The sequence below is a fragment of the Neophocaena asiaeorientalis genome, unplaced genomic scaffold, assembly GCF_003031525.2.
Source record: "Neophocaena asiaeorientalis asiaeorientalis breed wild unplaced genomic scaffold, Neophocaena_asiaeorientalis_V1.1 scaffold723, whole genome shotgun sequence".
In the NCBI taxonomy this organism is placed as follows: domain Eukaryota; kingdom Metazoa; phylum Chordata; class Mammalia; order Artiodactyla; family Phocoenidae; genus Neophocaena; species Neophocaena asiaeorientalis.
In genome coordinates, this window is record NW_020171826.1 from 272,531 (window position 1) to 297,535 (window position 25,005).

General features: G+C 37.8%; 1 protein-coding gene across 2 annotated transcripts in view; it reads left to right on the plus strand.

Annotated features, from left to right (window-relative positions):
- Positions 1-25,005, plus strand: part of IL1RAP (interleukin 1 receptor accessory protein) — a 124,547-nt gene that overhangs the window by 61,873 nt on the left and 37,669 nt on the right. For both annotated transcript variants that reach the window (XM_024740299.1, XM_024740304.1), the window contains exons 3-4: positions 16,018-16,303; positions 20,072-20,258. In XM_024740299.1, the coding sequence (XP_024596067.1) occupies positions 16,018-16,303; positions 20,072-20,258 (473 nt within the window). The remainder of the gene's footprint in view (positions 1-16,017; positions 16,304-20,071; positions 20,259-25,005) is intronic.

The window sequence follows — 25,005 nt, forward strand, 5'->3', positions numbered from 1 at the left end:
GTGGCATATGAAGAGAAAAAGGACAATTGTCCTATTAACAAGGAAACTTTAGGTAGTTGGAAAGAGAGTCCAGATATCTAATCATCTATAACTCACGGGCTGATGTTCTGAGTACCATAAGGGATGTATAGACAGTGTGCTATACTACAGAGCATTGCCATTCATTGAGGTTTCTGGTTATTAAAATATTTTGAGCACAGACTCCACAAGAGAGAAGCAATGAAAGTTCTGGATAATTAAATTCCAGAAACTGACATAAAGTGGCTGCCCCCCCTACAACCCCATGTATGATCAGTGACGATAGGGGGGCTGGGGGATGGAAAAGGAACAGGCGCTAGGCAATGTCTTTCTCATCTTGGTAAATCACAGTCGTCTAATCCAACAGTTGTGGAGCTAGAGGACCACCTCAAAAGTGATTAGCTTTACTGCCTCCACATCCCTGGAGACCAGGTTACTGTAATTGTCTCTTTTGTCATCATTTGTGGTTTGTATAAGTAAAAGCAGAGATAACAAGTGGATAAAGAAATTTCATTCTTGACACTTGTGGAGATGCATGTGTGTGTGAACCATCAGACAGCCTCAGGGAGCACGAACGTATTTCCCAATCCAGTCTTCATCTGTGCCATAATTATCATTAATATGTGTCACTCATAAGTCAGAGTGCCTTACCCTGTATAATCCTAGTCTCCCACCCTCATGCTTAACTAAACCATCCCACACTCTGTAATCCGACCCCAGGTGATTTACAGACCAGTTATGGCTCCCTTGCCCTCCCCGCCTTTACTTACAATATTCCATCAGCCTGGATTCCTCCCTCTGTATCTGTCAGCACACATTTTATTCACTTTTCAGGCTTAAATCAGATGCTATCTCTTCTGTGAAGGCTTCATTGAACTCCCCACCCTCCCCTGCAGTCAGAATTAAGAGCTCCTTCTGCCTTCTTATGTCACATTGTATCTTTTTCTTGTTCGCATTTACTTTATTTTGCTTTGCATTGAGATGAAGTATTTGGCTGTCTACCCTCTCTAGATAGTGAGACCTTTGAGGGCAGAAACCATGTCTTCCCTGTGTCTTTATCCCCCCATTGGAGCTGATTATAAACTGTTGCATGTAGTAGGTTCTCACCGAGGGTTTATTGGTTGAAAGACATGACATAACCCACGGTTCCCCCTTGCTTTGTGAACCAGACAGAAGAGGTGTCTGAGTGGCTGATAGTTGTAACTGGAGGTGACAGGGTGATCTGATGTGTCCTAAGCAAGTGCAGTCTTGTTTCCCTCGTGGCTGTGATTATGCTCTCCTGTCTAGAATAAGAAAAGGGTGATTTGATTTTGAGTAATAAGCAACCCAGTTCTAACTGTGTACCGTAAGTGCCTTCCATTGTTCTGCTTAAGGTGATTTTCTACCAGCATGAAATGTTCTCCTTCCCAGACAGTTGATAGACGAGCTGAGTCATGCCTGACCACATTTAATAAGACAGAGGCAGCTAATACCTGAGGGAGCTGCCTTTGAGGACAAGCTGACTTTTCTGACTCCTCTGCTTTTTAAAAATGGGTGTTGTGAGAGAAACTTGAGCATGAAGATAGCTTCAGAGTCTCCACTGGAAACAAGACTACATGATGACACTCTTTAATTCAGACAGATGTGATCTGCCCCACTGCCTCTTGGCTGTGATATGTGTCTTCTGATGCTGGAAACTGCTAATCATGGATTTTATGCTCCTTATTAAAGAGACTCATTCAGTTTGTTCCACTTTCTATTAACAAGTGCCCACCCACTCCCACTCTTGTCCTTGAAAAACTGACTTGATTTTATATTTTTAAGTTTCAGGCTAGAAAACACGGTTGAAGTTAGCACTGCTTATAAACCCATCATATTATAGAGATGGAAAGGGTTAGAGATCGTCTGGTTTTACTTCCTTGTATTATACATGAAAAAATAAAATCCAAGAAAAGGGAAGTTACTTGGCCACATTCATGGTTAAATTTTAGATCCTGGAATGAGGCTGATCTGTGTTAGAATCCTTCTCTCTCACTTACTTGCTGTTGTTAAATGATAAACTGGGGCATATTAAAATTTTTAAATTTTAAGAGGGTATTTGAGCAAAAATCAATGCAAATTGGGCAGCATCAAACTGGACATAGTTAGGAGCACTCCACAGAGGGGAGCCAGGGCCAAGACTTCTATGGAGAAGAGGTGGAAGCAAGACAAGGAAAGTATTTGATTGGCTACAGCTTGAGTGGTTGCATTAGCTGAGAAAGTCCAGTTGGCTGTTTGTGAATGATTGTCCTTAGGTTTCAATTTTCTTGACCTTGAAGCATTCCAGCTTAGGTTTTGGCTTGCTTAAGTAGGCTTCCAGGACATTACAGCCACCTCAGTCTAATGGCCTCTTTGTTTAGTTAATTTAACACTGTGTAATCCTGCAGATACTCTTTTACTTATCTAAGGCCCCTGTTCCTCATTTGTTAAATGCGGACAATAATAAAACCATCTGAAAGAGTTATTATGAGAATTAAAAGAGACAATAAATGTAAAGCACTTAATACCTGGCATATGGAAAGCATTCAGTATTAGGTGGTAATTATTATAATAATGGTGGTCTCACTGGCAGAGTTAGTGCAAGAAATCAGGTCTCCTGATCCTATGTTGTTATTCTCCATAAAGAATACTACTAGATGTACCTCAGGAACTCTGTTTAATGGCAAGGAAGTTTAAAGATATCTGTCTGACGATGAATTCTATGGTCAAAGAAAAGTCTCAGCAGTTAGCTGTAAGACAGAAAGAACATGGTTTAAGAGGCTCAAGAATCAACGTGGGGCTTTCCTGGTGGTGCAGTGGTTGAGAGTCCGCCTGCCGATGCAGGGGACACTGGTTCATGCCCCGGTCCGGGAAGATCCCACATGCCACGGAGCAGCTGGGCCCGTGAGCCACGGCCGCTGAGCCTGCGCATCCGGAGCCTGCACGTCCGGAGCCTGTGCTCCACAATGGGGAGGCCACAACAGTGAGAGGCCCGCGTACAGCAGAAAAAAAAAAAAAAGAATCAATGTGAATGGAGTATTTGAGGGAAGATTGTATATAGTCTCCAAACTAGAAGCCAAAGGACTGAGTATGATACCAGAGTCTTAGAAGATCAGTAGAGAGAGGACTGGTTCTGGAATCAGAAACTTCTACTGCCCAATAGCACTGTGGGCTTCCCGTGTCACTCTCTGAGCCTCTCCAAACCCCCAAACGAGGCAACAACCCCTACCTCCGTGATCAAAGAATACAGTGTGTCTGAAACTGCGGTGTCAAGTGTAAATTATTGTGGACTCTGTTAACAATTACAGATTTATAATCTTTGGCGGGATGTGGTGAGGGCGGGGAAGTAGGCACTGATTCCTGAGTAATAAGTTTGGGACATTTTACTGACTTAAAGAGTATGAAAATAAAAAGCCATTTCTAATCACCCACCTCCATTATCACTTTCTCCACGAGGCAGGGAGCCACAGCATTGGGAGGCTAAAAGTACCCAGAGAAGAGTGTCCTGACTTGACAGTTTTGCCTTGGGATGTGTACCTTGGGTAGACACATACACACACAAAACAGATATATACACGGACAGTTAAAGTTGTATGTTGAAGCTCCTAAAAGCCTTCTTGGTATGACTGCAGACCCTTTTCCTGATCTAGCACCTGTTTCTCTTATTTTCATTTTTTCTACTTTATGGTAATTATTTGCTTTTTTTCAGCATCAGAACACTGACATGTATCCCCTCGTGAGTGTCAGTGGAGAATGTGTGTATCACATGAAAGAGGGCTGATAATAGTAGGGTTATTAGCTAAAATCTTCTACGTTTGGTTTCTTTGGAGTGTTTGCTTTTGCTTCCTATGTTGAAAATTTATTCTCCCATTTTGCTTCCTATGTTTCAAGAGCTCTGGAGTTCAGGAAAGTTGGTTTGTGTTTTCTGCTTTCTCTTCAGCAATAAATATGTAAGAGGCAAATGTTCTCAACCCTATAGTAACTCAAGAAGCTGACCATAAATATAAGCATAAAAATTCAACCTTTGATATGCCAGGAGAAAAGAAAAACAGAAACTGATGTAAGTGTGGTATAAACTCTCTTCTGTAATTGGTTTTATAGGCAGAAGTCATGTGTGATATGGGAAAAGTAACCAGGAATCTGGAAGGTTTCATCCTGCCTCTGGTACTAACCCATCGTTTCACTCAGGCATTCCTTCACCCCTCTGGTCTCAAAGCCTAATCAGTATAATGTGTCCTGGAACTGGATGATTTGTAAGGCCCCCTTCCAGCTCCAACCCATAGTGGTCTTTTTCAGATGCATAGTGGATTACAGGTGGCTTAAACATTCAGAAACTTGGACCGTGATTTAATCTTGACATTTATCTTCCCAAGACCTTGCTTCTCCCCTTGGGAGCTGACGCTGTTCTCTTCCTGAGGGACCAATGAAAGCCCAGCCACTTGGAACCCCTACCTCGTGAATTCTTCCTACTGCCCTACTGTCATTCACAGCCAGATGTTTCCCAGACCCCATTTCGAACGCTCAGCTTTTGTTGCTTGCTTCACCTGATTTTCTCTCAGAATCTTTTGTTTTCTGCTTGTCACTACCAGCCTTCGAGAAAAATCTACATGCTTGACACATGATTAAAATTGAATGAGACTGCACTGGCATTTCACAGGTGATGCCTCTCTTAAATGCACTGGCAGGATTGTAGCCCCTGTCTCTTCCCCTGGCAGGTGATGAAGATCTCAAACGCCCTTTTACTCCAGGCAATTTCCTGAGAATTTCTGAGGAGGTTGCTGGCAAGGTTCACAAAATGCTCTTTTTTTTTGACTTTGTAGTTGCTTATAGAATATGATTGCAAATCTTGAGGCATGGGAATCATATAGCTTTTAATTGAAAGTTGAAGGCCCCTGATGTACTTTCACTGAACAAGCCCCCTTCACCCTCCATCTGGGACATGAGATGTGGGGATGGAGGGTTATAGAGACATTTTGAGTATGTGGAGGGCTTTAAATTTTCATCATGGAGAAAAGTGATTGCTTGGCTGTCTTTACTAATTAAGAAGTTGGTTTACACTTAGCCTGCTTTCTACATTTTAGGACTCAAATTTAATTTTGGATTTTCTGTCCTGGATCTGGTAAAGTGCAATAAAAACTCAAAAACAAATGCACGTAATAATTTTTCCTGCTATCTTTCCAAGTCTTAATTCCCTCATCTGTGAAAATCAAAATAATAATTGTAGCTAAAATGTATTACGTTCTTACTATGCACCCAAGCATATAATACCACATATACGATCTTCTTTACCTCTGTCAACAGGTCTGCTAGGTAGGTACTTACATTAGCTTCATATTTTGCTTCATGTATTATTACATGTGAGGAAGCTGGGGTATGGGATCTTTCTTTCCAAGTGCCATACTTATGGGCAGCATTGCCACCTACTTTACTTGAGTATCAGCCTCAAGGATAAGACCCATATCCCATATATCAGCTTCTTCACATGTAAAAAGAAAAGGAGGACAATTGGGTGGCTTGATTATGTAGAATGCATGTAGAGTTACCTCCTATGCTCCAGTATTACTGTTATCGGTTTCAATCTTCCTGGATTTGCTTTTTTTTGCCTATTTCAACCTCTGTTTTGAAGGAGAGTATACTATTATGCTATTTACCTTCCCAATACCAACTGGGAATGTTTGTGTAGATATGCATTTTACTGGAATGTTAGAGTGGACAGAACGTGACATTTGGACCGAAAAGAAGTGATTCTATGCTTGCCATTCGTGAGCTCTATGCCATTCATCAAGTTAGCTCTCTGAGCTTAGTTACCCCATTTGTAAAATGAGAAGATGGTTCTAAATATTTTAAAAACTCCCCTCTAGTCTAACACCCTCAAACACTGTGTTAGAGGTGAGTCCTCATAAGTTAAATGATAACATTTGTTGGGCCACATTTAGTTTGAAATTGTCCATTCTCAGTTTGGAATCAAGAAAGAGAGGAATATAATATTAAGAATGGTGAGGACTACTGAATAGCTCTCTGTTAAACACATTAAAGAACATTGTCTCTTAAGTCTTCCAACCAGCTTTCTTTGACAGGAATATTTACTATTCTTGCCCATACTCACGTGGTTAGCGAGTAGCAGAATGATTTGAACTGGGGTTGTCAGACTCCAGAGACTCCATAGAGAAAGTAGTTTCAGGATATGAGTTTCAGGTTTGGTCACTCCCCACCTCTATCGTATATTGTTAGCCCATCTCTCAGACCTGTCTTTTATCTTTTCTTGGCTTCATTCACCTCATCTGTAAAATGGGGGTATTACCAGCTATCGTACTGGAACAGAAGGCTACCACCAGATCTAAGACCCTTGTGTTCTGGGATTCTGTGATGCTGCCCAAAATACCTTTACTTCCAATGCTGAGGATCTGTTTCTAGCGTGGAAATTTGAAGTCAGAGACCTTGTTTTTTGCTACATTTTGTTTATAGCCCTAGCACTCATAGGACCCTGAGTAAATATTGTGTAATAATGAAAATGAAGAGAGTGAAAGTTGCTTGATTATTATATGAGAATAGTAGTTGGATATTTACGTCTTAATCATGGATTAGAAAAAAATTGCTTGGGGAAAATAACATAAAAACCAGCTAATGACTGCTTAGAGTTTCCCTAGAGCACTGTGCCACACTTGACATAAGCCCGTTTACTTACTGTCACAACAGCCCTGCAAAGAAAATCTTTCCCTTCAGCCACATGGGGATGCTCGTTACAGTGATTTTTTTAAGGAAAAGAGGCAGCCTACCCATAATCCATTCTTTAGCCTGCTAACCCCTACTGCCACTTTGGTGAGAGAAGCGAACCCTTTTCTAGGTAGCTATTAGATGATGCTCTTCCATGTTCCTGCTTATTATGCACAGCAAGATGAAGGGTGGTTGTTGGACCTTTCTTGGACCTTAACTCATGATGATGAAGGGTCTCTTTGTTGGTGCTGCAAGAACCAGTTGGGAAATGACTTGATGGAGACGAAGAGTGAGCCTGAAGACCTTCAGCAGCTCCTGTAGACCTGAGAACTGTAAACATTTCTAGAGCACACATGGTTTTTTCTCAAGTCCTCTGCCACAGGGAAAACTTTGTAGAAAGTGACACTCATGTTCACAGACTAAGAAAGGAACAGCTACATGGCAGGACTGAATGAAAACCAAACTGTTCATAGACCCTAGAGTGCTGGTCCTATAACAATAATTAGACTTTGAAAGATCTCAACTCTACATCATCCTTCAGCAGATTTGATTTTGTAACTTTAAATATCACCTACTTTGGTATATGTTTTGGATTTAAACTTCATAAGTTTGGTTGTTTTCATCTATGAGGTTTCATTGTCCCTTTTCACCTCTTCTCATCTTTATTTTCATGTTTGCCTGGTAATGACTTTCTCTACTTTTTTTTTTTTTTTCCATTGTGGGGACTACCACTTCTAATTGATATAAAATAACGGTCTTTAGGTCAGTGTAAAGATAAGTGCCCAGTGTCACAGGGGGGCATTGTACACTATCTGGAGTAAAACTTGTTGTAGCAACAAGACCCTAACAACCTCTGCAAAGCTGAAGCTGTAACTTGTGGATCTTCACCCTCCCCCAACCCACTTTCTGAGTTTGGCATTCTTTCCTTATCTGGCAAATCTTATCATCTGCTCAGAGCTAGTTCTTTTTTTTTTTCAAATTACTCAATCAAGAAAACTCCCTTCTTTGGTGGGAGTAAGGTATGTCTAATTATCTGCTCCAGGAAAGCCATCTGCCTGTTATTAGCTCAGTATTGTTGAACAGTACAAGCAGCCTGAGGATGTCTGATGGGTGCTCACAGCCACTCCAGCTTTCCTCCCCCACCAGGAACTTCTCTCTCTCCTCTTGATGGCTTAGTTGACAACTATTCAATTTCAGCAACATTTTCTAGACCTTTGAGTAGCTCTCCTCTGAATAAAAAAATATCTAAGTTTTAGTCATCTTTTTTTCCACGGAAATCATACTCTAGGAAATGTAGTTCGTAGATTTTTTTTCTTTTGTTTTTAAAAACTGGTGATTAATTAATAGGACACTGCTAGAAAAATATCTGGATAGTTTTAGTATTTTTTCCACTGAGGAACAAAAAGGAATATATTTTTCAATGTAAATATTAATCAAAAACCTAGAATCATGGGGTGGATAAAACCTCACAAATAGTTCAACAACCCACTTGTTATAAGAGATGAAATAAGACGTTTTTATCAATTAGAATGATGATCAGCTTTGAATAAGGAGACAACAATACATTAATACTTCCCCAATGTTGATGTGCATAGGAATCTTGTTAAACTGTAGATTCTGATTTGGTAGGTCTGGGTGGGGCCTGGAAGTCTGCAGTTCTGACAAGCTCCCAAGGGATGCTGCTGATGGTAGTGGGTCATGGATCACACGTTCGGTAGCCAGGATATTAAAAAAATACATATTTCCTATGTAAAATCTAGAGGTAGAAAATTCAGGGCTGATAAGCCAGCTCCATACTTATTCAAGGTCCCATCTCCATTCACTTTCACATTCCTCCATCTTTAGGGTGTGGTCTTCATTCTTATAGTCCACAAGGTAGCTCCAGCTGTCACATCCATGTTCCCAGCAGCAAGATGGAAGAAGTGGGATGGTAGCAAGAGCACAGGAGACATAGGATATGTCAGTGTTTCTCAAGGAAAGTTTCTGGAATCTACCACATGACAATTTCAAACATATCCCATTGCCCAGAACTGTCACCTGACTATATCCAGGTGAGAGGAAAGCTGCAGAATATAGCCTTTATTCTGAATGGCTATGTGCCCAACTGAAAATTCCCATACACTAGAAAAAGAAGGGTGTGGGGACATGGTATATGGGACATGTTTAACAGTCTTTGCCATAGACCTGGAGAGAGGAAATCACCCTCAGGCTTAGTCTCTGCCCTTCCATTAGACTTAGTCTCTGCCCTCAGCCTTAGATAGAATGTGCTGATGGGTGTTAAGGTGACGTCATCCACATGGGGTTCTAAGATGGGATATTAAAAGGGCCTGGTTCTCATCTCAACCCAATCTCAGGACTACCCTCTCTGCCCACACCTGTATATACTATACTATACTATACTATACTATACTATCTATACTATACTAATGTAATGACTATAATCCTGCCTAGAATCCTGTTTTAACACTTGATTCATTCATTCTACCAGCTATTTTCATTTAGTTAATTTTGCATCTATGTCTTTGTTTTTCTAAGATTGTTAACCTCTTGATGGACAGGGACCCATGCAGATCCAGCTAATACGTACTGAGCTCCTTTCATATGTCTGGCCCTTTGCTTTCGAAACATACAGCCCTGTAAGATAGGCATATGACACATGGAGAATCTGAGTCTGAGAAGGGAGGCATTTTCTCCGAAGTCATATGGCAAGTAAGTGGCACAGGGAAAATAATAACATACAGAAATTAATTCCACCTAGGTCTTCCAATATTTAAAAATTTCCTCTTCTTTTTTTTTCCTATACCTGAGCTTCTTGAGTTCTTATATATGCATGCCTCTCTACCATAGCACACAACACAGCAGGTTTTCAGTAAATATTTAATAAATACAAAAATATAAGTAGCTTTCCTGTGGGAAATATCGTGCTTTGAATGTGTGAACGTAGGTTTGGGACAAGCCTCCCAGATCTATGTCCAGGCAGCTTTTATTTGTGCTACCACTCAGGCAAAAGTAAGTCAATTAATCTCTCTGTCTTCATTTCCTGGCATGTAATGTGGGAATGGGCATGAAAGCCCAAGAGGGTGCTGTGAGATTAATTAGTTAAAATGTATACCCTGCTATATAAATGCTAATTGCTGTCAGGAGCGTGGGTTGGATTTTCCAGTGACTTGGCTTTGCGACGGCTTTGCACATTTCCATTAGTCCTCTGTAGCACCAAGCCCCGGCCTTAAGAAATCCTTTGGCTGAGGGAAATGATGACTTTGTAGTTCTCCCGTGATGAGGGGCCAATTTAGAGAGGATTTCCACTATGGAGTAAACTGGTTAAAAAGGGACATTTTAAACAAAAAAGTAATTCATTGTGCCAGTAATTCACTAAATTCCCTTTGCTGTTATTAGAGACAAATCTATTTGCATAACAGCCTTTTCCCCAGTCTTTTCTTCGGCTAGTGCCTGCAGTGGATCATATAATTAATTTGGTAGTACGTGACACTCCAGCCCGTTGCCATAGATTTTATTTTTATTTGTTCATTGAATAATTTAAAAAGCTCTGACAAAATGCCCTCAGGTGGCTGGCTAGAGAAAGTTAAAAAACCCACAGAACTAATTTCAAATGGGCAAAGAAAAAACTCAATAAAAATCATATCGTTTTTGTTAATGTTCATGAATACTAATATGTGTGGTTTTGGTCCTATTATAGAGGAGTCTGACTCACTTTATAGATACATGCATTTGGCCCATGAAACATACCGTAAGGGAGATACGTAGCGGGTATAATGATGTATTTTCCCTTGACCCTGTATTGCATTTAATTTGGTTGAAAAAATATTAAGTCTATGGAGTTAGCCAAAAATATTGATTGACCTGTATTTAAATTTTAGTGTGTAAGGGCCTTTAACATATGCTATTTTAAAAATAACTCTTGTCTGCTCTTGATTTATTGTTATGCTATGAAAGGAAAATTCTGGCTTCCTTTATTAGTCAATCCTAGTCGCTATAACAAATTATGTCCACCAAATCTCAATGGCTTAAATGATAGAGACTTGTCTTAACACAGTCACAGCTCTTTGAAAGTGAGAAGGCTTTCCTGAGAAGCTCTGCTTTGACTGATGGCAGGAATCCGGGCTCCTTCCATCTTGTGACGCTGCACATTTCAAAAATTTCTGGTCTTCAAGGACTCCGTGGAAGGGAAAGAGAAAGCACCAAAGATTATGCTGGGAGTTTCAAGTTGTACAGCATCTCTGGCCATACTCATTGGCCGGAACCAAATCACATGGCCCCAACCCAACTGCTAAGGATATGTAGGTTTCATATGGGCCGAGGAAAAGAAAACAGGACTAATGAACATTTGGCCAGTCTCTGCCACAGTCTACCCCAGTGATCACCAAAATTTCATTTCATACTTCTTCCTAAATGGGTCTGCTTGAGTACATGCTTGTTATGTTACACTAGCTCCCTTTTTCCATCTCCCTTCTCACAATTAGCATTCTCCTACTTTACAAAAGAAAAATACAACTGTCACTTATCATCTGTCTTGGTGTTAATTATTGTTCAGGGCCATAAAGACTTCCCAGGGCCAAAGTAACAATTTTTATCATTGGTATCCGAAAGTCTCCTTTAATCAAGGTAACATTAACCCCCAGAATGGCTTCCTCCTTCTCTCCAATTTACCAGTGTTCCTGTTAAAAGCGAGCCATGATATCAGAACTGTGTTCTACTGACCCAAGTTGGCGTGATCTGAATTGAGATATATTGTTGAGTGGGGTTGCAAGGAGAATGATACTTTTCATTTTATAGCCTTGCCTCTAAAATCATTCAAATTTGAGCAAATAGTTTAAAGTTCTTGACAGAGAGGCCTTTAGGAACAGCATAAAGAATATTTTTATGAAATACAGAAGGCAGTAGCATCTTACTTCATCCAAACAACAAACTTAATATATTGCAGTTCCAGACTCCATCAGCTGCCAACTGTCTCTCTCTGCCTCTTTCAACTATATCTTATAATTTAAAAGTGAATGAATGTCCTGCCAATGCATATTAATACAAATTTTGGAATTAAAAAACGAAATCAGTACTTCTTTCTCACAGAAAGTAGGTATGATTAGGATGGTTTGACACTGAGAGGGACTTTGCCAATTGTGTTGCACAGTGGATATTTCCTTCCTTCCTTCCTTCCTTTGTTTTCCTCTAATTAATATTTTAATTATTTTCAAAGCAAGTCATGCACGGAGGTATTTTAAGGCCAATATATTAACGGGGATACCAAAATAATCGTATTCTTTCTGTCATAATTTTCCTCTGCTCCTACTAGTTCACTTCTTCAGAGACAACCACTTTTGAGGATTTTATTTATTTTTTCTGGCATTTCCTATCTACAGTTTGCTAACCAATTTGTGTATATCGTTATTTTTCATTTGGTCAACGCTATGTGTTATCTCTTCACTTTTTAAAATTATAGTAAATAAGGACTCTCTCAAGTGCTATCCCCTTTGCTTTCCTTACTCATACCTCTCTGTATAATATTATTGCAATATTTGGTTGAATCAATAATCATTCAATTAATATATCTTCAAATATTAACAAACTATGATTATGTTACCTTTCTTATTTTTTTTTTTTTAACCTTTCTTATTTTTTGAAGTTATGAATTGCCTTGCTTTCATATGCTTGCTCTAATTAGTATCCTTTGGTAACCATTTTCATACTTTTCAATTACCCTTCAGCATCATTTTTTCACAGTGCAAATCTAATCAGATAATCCATCAGTTACGATTAATTTTTCTTTATTGGGGGTTTCCATTTTTTTTTCTATCTACACTGATTTACCACCAAGCCCTACTGCATAGCTGCTTTCCTGGGATATCCTGCATTGTTATTCTGGGAATCCCTTCCCCTCTCTCTTTAATTGCATCCCCTATTCCTTGATCTCCTGTTTTCCTTCTTCTTGTTTTTTCTCTCATTTTGTTGGCACAAATCTCCCAGAAGCTTCTTGAAAAAATAGCACATAGGATATAAAATTACTGAGTCTTTATGTGTCTGAAAATGTCACTCGCACGTTATTGTTTTGTTGGGTTTAAGGTTCAAGATTGCAAATAAATTTCCTTTAGATGCATTGCTTCATTATCTTCTAGTTTCCAAGCTTGTTTTTGAGAGTTGCAAAGCCATTCTGATTCCTAGTCTTTTGTATGTGACTATTTTTTTCCTCTTTCTCACTCGTTGGTAGTTTATATAATCTTTTCTTTTTCCACAGTTTTAAAAAATATTTTTGTGGTGTAAGTCTGTTTTCATCCACTGTGTTGGGGTAATTGACAGATTTTTTTACTTTAGAAGGTTATGACTTCAGTTCTGAGATTTGTTTTTGCTTTGAATTATTTAATGGAGAGTTTTCTTTTTATTTTCTTTCTTTTGGGGATCCTACTGTTGAGATGTTGAGACTCGTGGACTGGTTTAACTTTCTTCTCTATTTTCTGTTTTTCTTTCTACTCTACTTTTTAGAAAATTCTCAAATTTAACTTCTAAATAAACCATTTATTAAATTTTACCTTTCTTCAATCATGTTTTTAATTTTAATAAGCTTTTTCTTTCTCTGAGTATTCCTATATCATTCTGTTCTTGCTTCATGAATATAAAAGTTTCCTTATCTCTCTGAGTATGTTAATGATAGTTGTTTGCTTTTCTTTTAAAAGATTACTTTTTCTTGAATAATCTTGGTTTTATCAAATTTTCTTTTACAATGTTTCTTTGGATGTTACCTTTTATAGTAGAGATTTTTCTCAGATGTCTCCTGGGGCTGTTTGTTCATATTTAAGAAGAAGTGATTAAGAAGCTGATTAAAAATTCTAAATGTGAATGTGGGACTTGTTAACCTTGAGCTTTTCTATTGGATGATATGATGATATGGCTGTACAAGTTGTTTAAAAAAAAAAAACAATTCTGATACTAAGATTGTTAGATCTTTCTTCTGAAAGTAGTCAGATTTTCTAGAGAAGATTCATTCATTCTCCTGCCTGGAGAGTAAAGGTCTGGCTGCTCCTATCCTTGGAGTGCAGTGGGAAATGTTCCTGAGTGCTAGGAGGGTGGGGTTGGAACCAAAGATGTCACTTTTTGACATAGCGTTCATCCAGTTCTCCTTATTTTACTGTCCCACCTATGTGCTTATTTTTAAGGTATCTGATTGCATTTGTCAGGATAGGATAGATTATTCATATTGGTAGTAAGCAAATCCCAATTCTCTATGACTTAAAATGGCAAAGCTTTGCTGTGTGTCATCCATACCAAGGGAACCAAGCTAAAGGAGTCTCGATGTCTGTGCTTTCATATTTGCTAAGGCAGAAGAAAAGGAAGCATGGTGAAATATACTCTGGCCCTTAAAACACTCAACACAGGTGATGCTCAGTACATCATTTTGGCCAAAGTGAGTCACATGGCATCCCCTTATTTCAGAGGGGCATAAAAGTACAATCTTACAATATGCCTAGTAAGAGAACCCAGAAATATGGAGTGTATGGTACTAGTGATTACTTATCTTGATACTGACCGTTTCTCCTCCTGGGTTTTCTCTGTATTCTGCATTGCAGATTGGTTTGTTCTCCAGCTCTCCCCTCTTCATTTAGGATTTTTCGTTTTAAATGTGCTAAGCTGGTCACCACTTGTCCATTTGATGTTGCTATTATCTTTCCTCTTGTTATTGCTATTACTTGGGTTTACGTCTTGAAAATTATTTTAGCTTTAGTGGAGTTTCATAAAGGAGTGAAACTGGATGCATGTATTCAATCTGACATGTTTAACTGAAAAAACTATGGTTATAACTTGCTGTTAACTGAAGGAGCTAATTCTGCAACTATGCAGTTTTAATGAAAATATATTTAAAGAACGTTATGATAGATGTTTAATAAAAATCTTTTATTATCAATTTGTATTAATGTGAACAATACTTTGATCTTTCCAGTTCTTTCTTGTGTATTGGATTTTAAAACGTTTCTGAATGAAGCACAGAAATTGTAAACAATGGAAATTTGTTGATTCTTGGAAAAGTCAGTTTGTTAGCTTTCCCAGAGGTCTATTACTTACTTAGAAATGTATTACTTACTTACAAAACATTTTGTAAGTCATAAAGCTTCAAATGCTTTGCTTTTATCAAAATTAGTCACTAATTTAGTTGTTCTGTTAGCTCTCTGCTTATGCCCAAAATGTTGCCTAGCAAACGATCATAAACTTCATTTAATTTATTACACATGTATTATTGCTAATGAGTCTATAGGTTTTCTGGGTGGTTCTGGTGATATAGGCTGAGCTTGCTCTTATGTCTTTGGTCAGCTGTAGAGACGTCTGACAGCTGTGCTTCTGGAGGGTGCAGCTGTCAGCAAGTGTGCCTCAGCTCTACTACATGTGGTCTCTTATTTACTAGGAAGCTTTCTTGTGTATTGTAGTCAGTTTGGCTGTCTAATTTAATACCAGTAGACACACATGACTAATCCAAATTGATATGTGCAGTAAGTGTAAAATACACTGAATTTTGAAGAGTTATTACAAAAAAGAATATAGGGGCTTCCCTGGTGGCGCAGTGGTTGAGAGTCCACCTGCCGATGCAGGGAACGCGGGTTCGTGCCCCGGTCCGGGAAGATCCCACATGCCGCGGGGCGGCTGGGCCCGTGAGCCATGGCCACTGAGCCTGCATGTCCAGATCCTGTGCTCCGCAACGGAGGAGGCCACAACAGTGAGAGGCCCGCGTACCAAAAAAAAAAGAATATAAGTGTAAAATAGCTTATCAATATTTGGGATGTTTGGGATATATTGAGTTTAACAAAATACATTATAAAAATTAACTTTACCTGCTTTTTATTTCTTTAATGTGGCAACTAGGACACCTAAAATTAACTATGTGGCTTGCATTTTATTGCTATTGGACAGTGAAGACCAGGGGAGAACTGGGAATCTTAGAGGGTTGCCATTTCAGTTATAATCTCCTCCTCAGAACCTCTTTTGTCCCCGGAGGAGTGAAAGAGTACGTGATTTCTTTTCCAGGTGAGATTCTCCCCCATACCTTGTAGGGTTCAACAGGATCAAGCTATCAGATCACATTGTTATACAATGGATAGTCAAAAGCTAATAAATGAATGAGGGGAATTCTCCTCACACCACAGCTGTCTATTACATGCATTTATTAGAAAGAGGCTAATGAATATGGCCCGAGAGGAGGGTCCAGAAATTACTGCGGTATCCTAAAGAGAAGGTGTGTTCTCTGGAGATGAGATGACTCCTCTGCCTTTTCTTTCTTTTTGACTGTTCCAGAACGCTGTGATGACTGGGGACTAGATACCATGAGGCAGATCCAAGTGTACGAAGATGAGCCAGCTCGTATCAAGTGCCCACTCTTTGAACACTTCTTGAAATATAACTACAGTACAGCCCATTCAGCAGGCCTTACTCTGATCTGGTATTGGACAAGGCAGGACCGGGACCTTGAGGAGCCGATTAACTTCCGCCTCCCTGAGAACCGCATTAGTAAGGAGAAAGATGTGCTCTGGTTCCGGCCCACACTCCTCAATGACACAGGCAACTATACCTGCATGTTAAGGTAGCCTGACCCTTATGGTGACTTTCGTTTTTCCCTTTCGTTCCTGAACCGTTTTCCAAACGATGCATGGGCTGTGAAGGCGGGAAGGGGAAGAAGGAAGCATGTAGAGAGATGTACACTTCACCTCATTGGCTTAGCTGAGGTTAGCTGAAAGACATGTGCAGAGAAAATGGTTGAGCTTCTGAGAACATTGTCAATAGGTGGTTCCTTTTCAAACCTGACATACATTGGGGTTGTCTAGAGGTGGAGGCTTGTTCGTTTTTTCCCTTTGCCTGACATGAATCTGCCTCCACGTCTGCCTCACCTGAAGGTATATCCGTTTCCCTGGACAATGAACAGGGTAGGCAGTAGAACCCATTCATGTCTGTTATTCTTGGCAACTTTTTAAATACCTAGCACAAATAAAGCCTCAGGATGCCATATAAAGGAAAGAATATCTGAGAGGCATTAAATATACTTAGAACAGTGCTTTTCAAACTTTTCCACCAAAATTCCCCTAAAAAGCAAATGAATACCAGATCTCTGAGAATCTAAGAGTATAATCCAAAGCACCCTACCATTACTGCAAAATTTCTTTCAAATCCACTTTTTTTCTGAAAGTTCATGTACATTTTGCATTTTACTTCACAATATACCAATTTTCCTTTTACAACAGATTAATTTTGTTTTTCCTCTGGAAAAAAAAAAAAACCTTGAAAAAATTGAGGGTCCTTCTGAAAAATAACCATTTTAAGGCTTAGTACTTTGGCTACTTTTTTTCCTGAGGTCCCTTTTTAGCTTCCAGGCTTTATTTTATTTTTTAAACTCCCATCTGGGTTGTGAATTTTTTTTTTAAAGATAGTTTCCTACTATTTAATAGTACATTGGCTTTCCTAGGTCTTCCATAACAAAATAACAGAGACTGGGTGGCTTAAACAATGGAAATATGTTTTCTCATAATTTTGGAGGCTAGAATTCCAAGATTAAGGTGTCAACAGGGTTGGTTTCATTCCTCTCTCCTTGGCTTGTAGATAGACATCTTCTTTCCATGTCTTCACATCATTTCACCTCTGTGTCTTCTGTGTCCTAATCTCCTCTTCTTATAAGAGCGTCAGTTATATTGGATTAAGGCCCACCCATATTACCTCATTTTACCTTAATTACCTCTTTCAAGACCTATCTCCAAATACAGTCGCATTCTAAGGTATTCAACTTCGACATATGAATTTGGGGTGGGGGACACAATTCAGCCTATAGTGATAGAGCTGGATGACATAACAATAACAAAAGAACATAACAGAATAATAAGTAAGCCCAGACCTTCTTCTGAATGCTCCTTGTCTCTCATGGATGTTATAACTGTTCTCTGATGGAGAACTATGACTATGTTTTGATAAATTTAAACAATGTTCTGATTTAGTGAGAAAGGACTTCTCTATCACAGAAAAAAGCGTATTGATCACTGTGGCTTTGGGAGTCCCTTGTAACCTTTTAAGTCCCTTCTGAGGCTTTTACCCCTTCTAGACTGGGATGTGAGCTTCCAAGGAGCCTGCAATACACATGTGTCCATTGTTTATGCCCTAATACAGCTTTGGTATCTATACCCACACAATGAGAAAGCTGGCCTAAATGTTCTTTGAGCTCTTTTTCATCTTTGGCAATTGTTAATCTAGTAACAGTTCACACATACACCTTGGCAAATACCTGGGGAAGGGTCATCAGTAGCTTTCTGGTTGACCTTGGTCTGTACTATGCATTCTAGTGCTTCAGTATCTCTTTTTTTTTTTTTTTCCTTAGCAACCCACTACTTCTTTAGAGCTCTCCTCCAAACTTTTCCAGCCTTCTTTTATATTATAGGAACAGGGCTCATGACTGTCTAGGCCTGAGTATACCTTTAGTGTTATTTATCAATTTCCAGATTGCCATCTCTTCAGTTTACCTGTCTGCCTATCTTCTAAAGAAAATTTGAATTAAACTTATCTGGTGAGGGTACCAGAAGCTTCCCATTGTCCTGTGGTGATTCCTAAACTGAGAATGACCTTAAACTGAGCCATGTGAAATCATAGGCCTGATGTCATTAAGAAAATAAAGTTAAGATTCATTATCTAGGATTTTACTGCTTGTATTCTTGCTTCAGTACCTCTATTAAGATAACATCCAGATTTGACTTATGGAGCTGGAAATGTCAGTCCATTCATTGTTCATCACTTGATTTTATAGTCAGGAAATGTATCTTATTAAGCTGAAATTTACCTTCTATAACTTCCACCTATAGGATACTTCTACTTGGAAGACCTTTTGTTATCTGTAGGTAAAGATTGTGCCTGCCACTCTCCCTTTCCACCTTATTACCATTGTCATAAGTCATCCTTAAACACTCTCTCCTCCCATCCTGGGGAGGGTAATGAATTCTCCCACACTTTCCATTGGATTTAGTCTTAATTCATGAGTTATTGAGTATATAATATGTCTTAAATAGAAATCACAAAAAGGGGTGGACAATGAATGATCCATTTACATATCACCCTAAAAAATCACTAATTTTTATTATCTATACCCCCTTTATTGTTTTCCTATATGTAATACAGTTTTATATATATTCCATGTATCCAACAAATATTTATTCAGTGCCTACTGAAAGTTTAGGCACTGCACTAGATGCAAGAAATAAAAGAAAACACATATGGCCGTGACTTTGTTTGAACTATGATAAATTCAATCAAGGAATTGTCCAGGGTGCTGAGAGGATAAGAGTCCTAATTTAGATATGGGGTGTGTAGAGAATGACATAGACCTCCATGTGAAAGGTAGGGTGATGGGAAAAGAAGAACCCTCCAGGCAGATGAAATGACTTACACAAACATTAAAGGTATAAATACAGTTCCCCGCCATCTTTTTTTTTTCTTTTTCTAAAGATTTTTTTTTTGATGTGGACCATTTGTAAAGTCTTTATTGACAATGTCTTTTGTTTTATATTTTGTTTTTTTGGCCACAAGACACGTGGGATCTTAGCTCCCCAATCAGGGATCAAACCCGCAACCCCTGCACTGGAAGGCGAAGTCTTAACCACTGGACCACCAGGGAAGTCCCTCCCCAGCCATCTTAACATGTTTTATGTGTTTGTTAGTTTTTTCCTTCATGCTTGATTTTTTTATATATGTGTACAATAACTTTGGATGGTTGTACCATGATTTTTTTTTTTACAGTCTTCCTTTTCATAGGTTTTTCTACTGATTCCAATATCTTCCTTGCTGATATAGCACAGGATGAGCAGTTTTGATCATGTGCTCTCTCTATTCTCACTTTTCCTACATCTATCATGTGAAAAAATCTCCAGAAATAAGATTACAAGGGCAAAGGCTAAGGCTTTTAAAAATGTTTTCGGAAACATATTTAATTTTCCAGAACTCGTTTATACCATTACCAACCATGAGTTAATATGCTGTTCTTACCTGTGCCTTACCAGTACTGAGTGTTATTAAGAATGTTTTAAGGGTAAAATTAAACATTATACATATGAATATACACACACACATACACATGTATGTTTAGGAACATATCTAAAAATCTAAATAGTTTATCAATAGTAGCTAATTGTGTCTGTTTTTATTCTGTTGTGTCAGTTGTTATAGAAAATACCTCCATAACACGCTTAATTTTTACATGAACTTAATATATACATAAAGTCTCAATACACAGCAGTACTTCACTTAGCTCATTTTAATGTGTTTGCTGCATCAAAACAAATGCAAATGAGACTGCCCATTCATTGCATATTTTTCTTTTCAGGAACACTACATATTGCAGCAAAGTTGCATTTCCTCTGGAAGTGGTTCAAAAAGATAGCTGCTTCAATTCTCCCATGAAACTTCCAGTGCATAGATTATATTTAGAATATGGTGTTCAGAAGATCACTTGTCCAAACATCGACGGATTTTTTCCTTCTAGTGTCAAGCCAACCATCACTTGGTATATGGTAAGCAAACTAGAGGGCATTTACCCTCTCTAAAATGACAATGGTTATTTGTTGAGTTAATATAGAAACTGAGATTTTTCTCATCATCATTTCCTCCTTAATAACTTTATACAAATCTTTTACTGCTTCCTCACTTTGTACCATTTTAAAGGAAGTGGTGGAGATGCTTTGCCTCAACCCACCATGTCTTAAATTACATTCACTGGACTACCAGAACTACCTTATTTCTATTAACTTCCTGTGAAATACAATTTGAGAAATATTGCCCACTTCTACTCACTGCTGAGTGAAGTCAGAAGCTGCTAATTCATCTGGTGAATTTCAGCTCTTTGGTTAATAAGTAGTGTATTTGATTATTTGTATGTGTTTTCACGTTTGCCTTCCTTTGTGGGCACGGTCGATCTGTGGTCTATTACACATCTGAGAGCTTTGGAAAGTATTTAATCAAAATATGAAAGTGTTGGAAGATGACACTTGGGGCAGCAGCATAGTTCTCTAATCTCTTCAAATATCCACCTAAGCCAAAGCCAAAAACTCCTGAAAAACATTTAAAACAAAACTCAGTGACAAGTTATCCATAAGAATCACTTTCAGTAAAATAAGTGAGATAAATCACCAGTACAACCCATATAGAATCAGAGTCTATAGAGAAGGAAGCTGATGGAAATAATATGGCATTTGGCAGGCTCAGGAAGAGGAGAAACCCCAAAAAGCCAGTGGGTGAAGCAATTTGAGAATAGCAGCTAAAATTTTGCTCTCTAATAGAGAGTGAGTCCAAGCAGCCTATAGCAAGACATTTTGAAGGAATTGGAATAGTTCTAGTGCCTCGGAACTCTGAAAAACAACCACGCACACTGAAGTAAAACTGCTAGGAGTGGAATCAAAATAAACAGGATCAGGGTAATGTAGACGAAGGAAGGAGAACCTGCTGAGAATGGAGGAGCCGAACAGAATCAGGAAATCTCAAGACTGTAGTTTTGAAGAAGGATCTCTGTGAAATTGGAAAATCCTGCCAAATCATAAAGGTCAGAAAAACTAGTTTTACATAATAATGAGCAACAAAAAGAATCAAGGTAAAATCCCATTCGAAGCTATAAGAAAAAAGAAGAATAAGAAGCAGAATAACATTTCTATAGAAAAAAATAAAAGCATTCCAGAACGACCTATTGCAACCTACTGTTTCAAAAATTGGCACAAAGACATTAAGAAGTGATGCAAGATGAGAGAGAATAACAAATAAAAATTAGAAAATTCCAGAAATTATACCACTCAGTAAAAACTTAGAAGAAAATTAATTATTTCAGAAATAAATCTAAACTAAGAGGAGCAAACAGAAAATGAACACAATAAATAATGCCTTAAGATTAAAAGAAAGTGGAATGGAGAAAAAATTTTGATCAAAAATAAATGATGAATAAAAATAAAAAGGTTAGAATGGATATACCAATATCATATAAAATAGACTGTAAGAAGATTAATGTTATCAGAGATAGAAAGGACTTTTCAGAATAATAAAAGGGTAAACTCATCAGGAAGGCATGAAAATAATAAAAAAGTATATATATGCTTAATAACAGTGCTTCAAAATACATGAAGGAAAAGTTGACAAAATTAAAAGACGAAATAGACAATTCTACAATCCTAGTTGAAAATTTTAGTATCTGTCTCTGTTTAAGCCATTAATGAAGTGACTTAGGGAGCCAACTTTAAGAGTTTTCCATTGGCCAAAGATGGAACAATTTAAACTTTAGTAAGGATATTAATTGCAATAGGTCGAATCTCATGAATTAAATTTAAATCCATAAGTTCATAATGATATTTCAAAATATGGCCACATTTGGATGAGAATAGGAAATAAAAACATTACCTTGAAAACCGGTAAATAAAGGTGAAAAAAAGCCAAGATTTTATTCTGCCTTTTCTATAAGAAATGTATTGATATATTGAGTAATGACATAGTGCAGGGAAGTGTATTTTTATAAAAGTATATAATCACTTTGCAACCCCAATGAATTACTAAATCTAAGCATTATGCATCATTGACTGTTAATATCATAAGGAGAGAAACAGCCACTTTTCTTCTGATGAAAGAACACAATATTACCTATAATTGTGCCAAATGGATTCAATCTGAGTCTGATAAAACCTTTGGATCCTGCTGCCATTTTGCAGAAAATATAGAGAACAGAGGAATGTATTGATCTGCACCATGAGTTTGCAATCAGCAAAATCTAAATTGTGAGACACACTACAGGCCAAATGTCTTGTGTTAGTCAACAGATAAACTGCAGAAAAAGAAAGGCATAGAGTGGGAATGTATAGATTAAAAGAACCGTAAAACATTTAAAACACTAGAGTGGATGAGAATATAGTATCTAAGGACATATATGAGTGATAAAATCGTACATGAAAACAAGGAAGTGACTTCACTATGAAGGTATAGATAGTTGCTACTTTGGGGGATAGTAAAGAAGGTGTGATTGACATGGGGCATGTGGAAGGCTTTCAAGGGTGACTGGTAATGTTCTATTCCTGGACCTGAGTGGTGGTTTTAAAAGTATTTGCTTTATACTAATTCATTAACTCACACATATGTTTTGAGTGTTTTTCATATATGCTTCATTCTATAGTAAAATGATTAAGAAGAAGGGAGATGATAGGAAAGGAAGGGGAGGTAGAAGAGACTGATTTAAGGTATATAACAACCAATTGCAATGTATGGACCTTAAGTGGATCATGTTTTATTCAAACAAACTATGAAACATGTTATGAGAAAGTCAGGGAAATATGAACACAGACAGAATATTGATGATATCAATAAGTTATTATTACTTTTTAAATCATGATAATGGTAATGTCGTTATGTTTTCAGGAGGGGTCTTGTCATTTAGAAGTACACACAGAAATATTTACAAATTAAATTGTATAATGTCTGTGATTTGCTTTGAAATAATATTGGGATGCAGTGAGTGGGTATAGATGAAATAAGACATAGCCTGAATTGGTACTTTTGACTCTAGATATGGGTACAGGGATCATTGTTTATTCTATGATTGTACTTTTCCATAGTAAAAAGGATTAAAAGAATTATATTAACAATTTGACATCAATAAGTGTAATATGTCTTCTGGTTAAAAAATTATGTTCATCTATTTATCTGCAACAAGGTCTCTCATTTCTAATGAGATCCTATTCACTTTTTCTATATTTTGAATACTTTATGGTCCGAAAAAAGAATTTTACTTTTATACATATTCTATTATTTTCTCCTCTTTTTCCTCATGTATTCCCTCTGCCTGGAACATCCTCTTTTTCTCCTTTAGAACAAATCAAATTCTACACCTTTGTAAAATGTTCCCTGTACTCTCCAGCTGAAATAAATTTTCCCTCATATACCCTCAATTAGCTATTTATTTGTAACTGTTTCAATGTCACTTTTCACTTCCTTTATTGTTTTATAACCATTTATTCATGCATATATTCAATACATACTGTATTCAATGCAATATATCTGGGGTCTGGTGGGTACACGGTAATGAATGTGATATGTGCCCTCCCCAACATAGTCCCAAAGGATCTCAGTTTAATTCAAACAAATTTATAAATAAGAATTCCTGTTCTTATCAAAAAGTAGAATTCTAAGTTCTACAAGAGTGTCAAAGAGAATTTATTGTTGGTTTTAAGAAGAGGGACAGATTTACATGCAGGTATTCTATGAGATTGACTATATCTTGAGGGCAAAGTTATGCCATATCCATCTCTGTATCTCCAATGATTCCCAGACTTCTGGTTTTCCTGATTGGACCGATGTCAGTGCTATTAACCAAGGTATGAAATAACAGAGGAGGAAGAGGTTTGGGGATCAAGTAATGAATTTAGATCATGTCATATTGAGTTAGATTTATCTGTGTGACATCTAGGTGGCAGTGACCAATAGGTAGTGGCTACATGTGTATGGATCTGGAGCTTATAAAAAAAAAAAATCAAAGCTGGAGACAGAGAATTGGATACATCTATGTGATAGTTGAAGCCCTTAAGAAGACAAACTAAAGTGAGAAGAGAAAAGGGCTAAGATAAAAATCTGGAGAGAATGTTTATGGGGTGAGTGAAAGCACAAAGCCTGGAAAGAAGACCAAGAAAAAAAAGTCATGGTGGTAAAACCATCACCATGGCAGATAACCAACAATGTGCAGATGACTAAAGAGGATAACCAGTAACCAGCCATCCTTTCTATTCTCTGATTATGAAAAGGTTGCTATGGATGTGTGTTACACTGCTTTTCATTTCTTTACGTTTTGGTAATTGACACCTTTACTCCTAAGAGTGCTTCCATGTTGGGAACAAAATAAGGGTTCTTGGTAGCTGCATTTTCCTATCACTGTGTAGCAATGCTGCTATTGTTTTTTGCTTTCCACCTTCTACAGTCACTCCCTGCATCCACCAAGGTATTTGACCCTCCTACAGTAGTCCTCTTTCAGTTATTAACAGCTGAATTCCCTACTTTGACGTTGTAGAAATGGTCTCTTTTAGTAATACAAATAACTCTATGAGAGTTAAAAGACACATTAATCAGTTCCAGCAAAATTTGCTTCCCTGTTAGCGGAAGGATGAAAACTGATGAATTGAAAGAAGGAAAAGGAAACTAACATTTCTTGCATTTTACTAGTGCAATACATTGTGCTATGTACTTTAAATGTTATCATATGTAATACTCATCACAATCCTTCAAGGTAGATATCATCCTTGT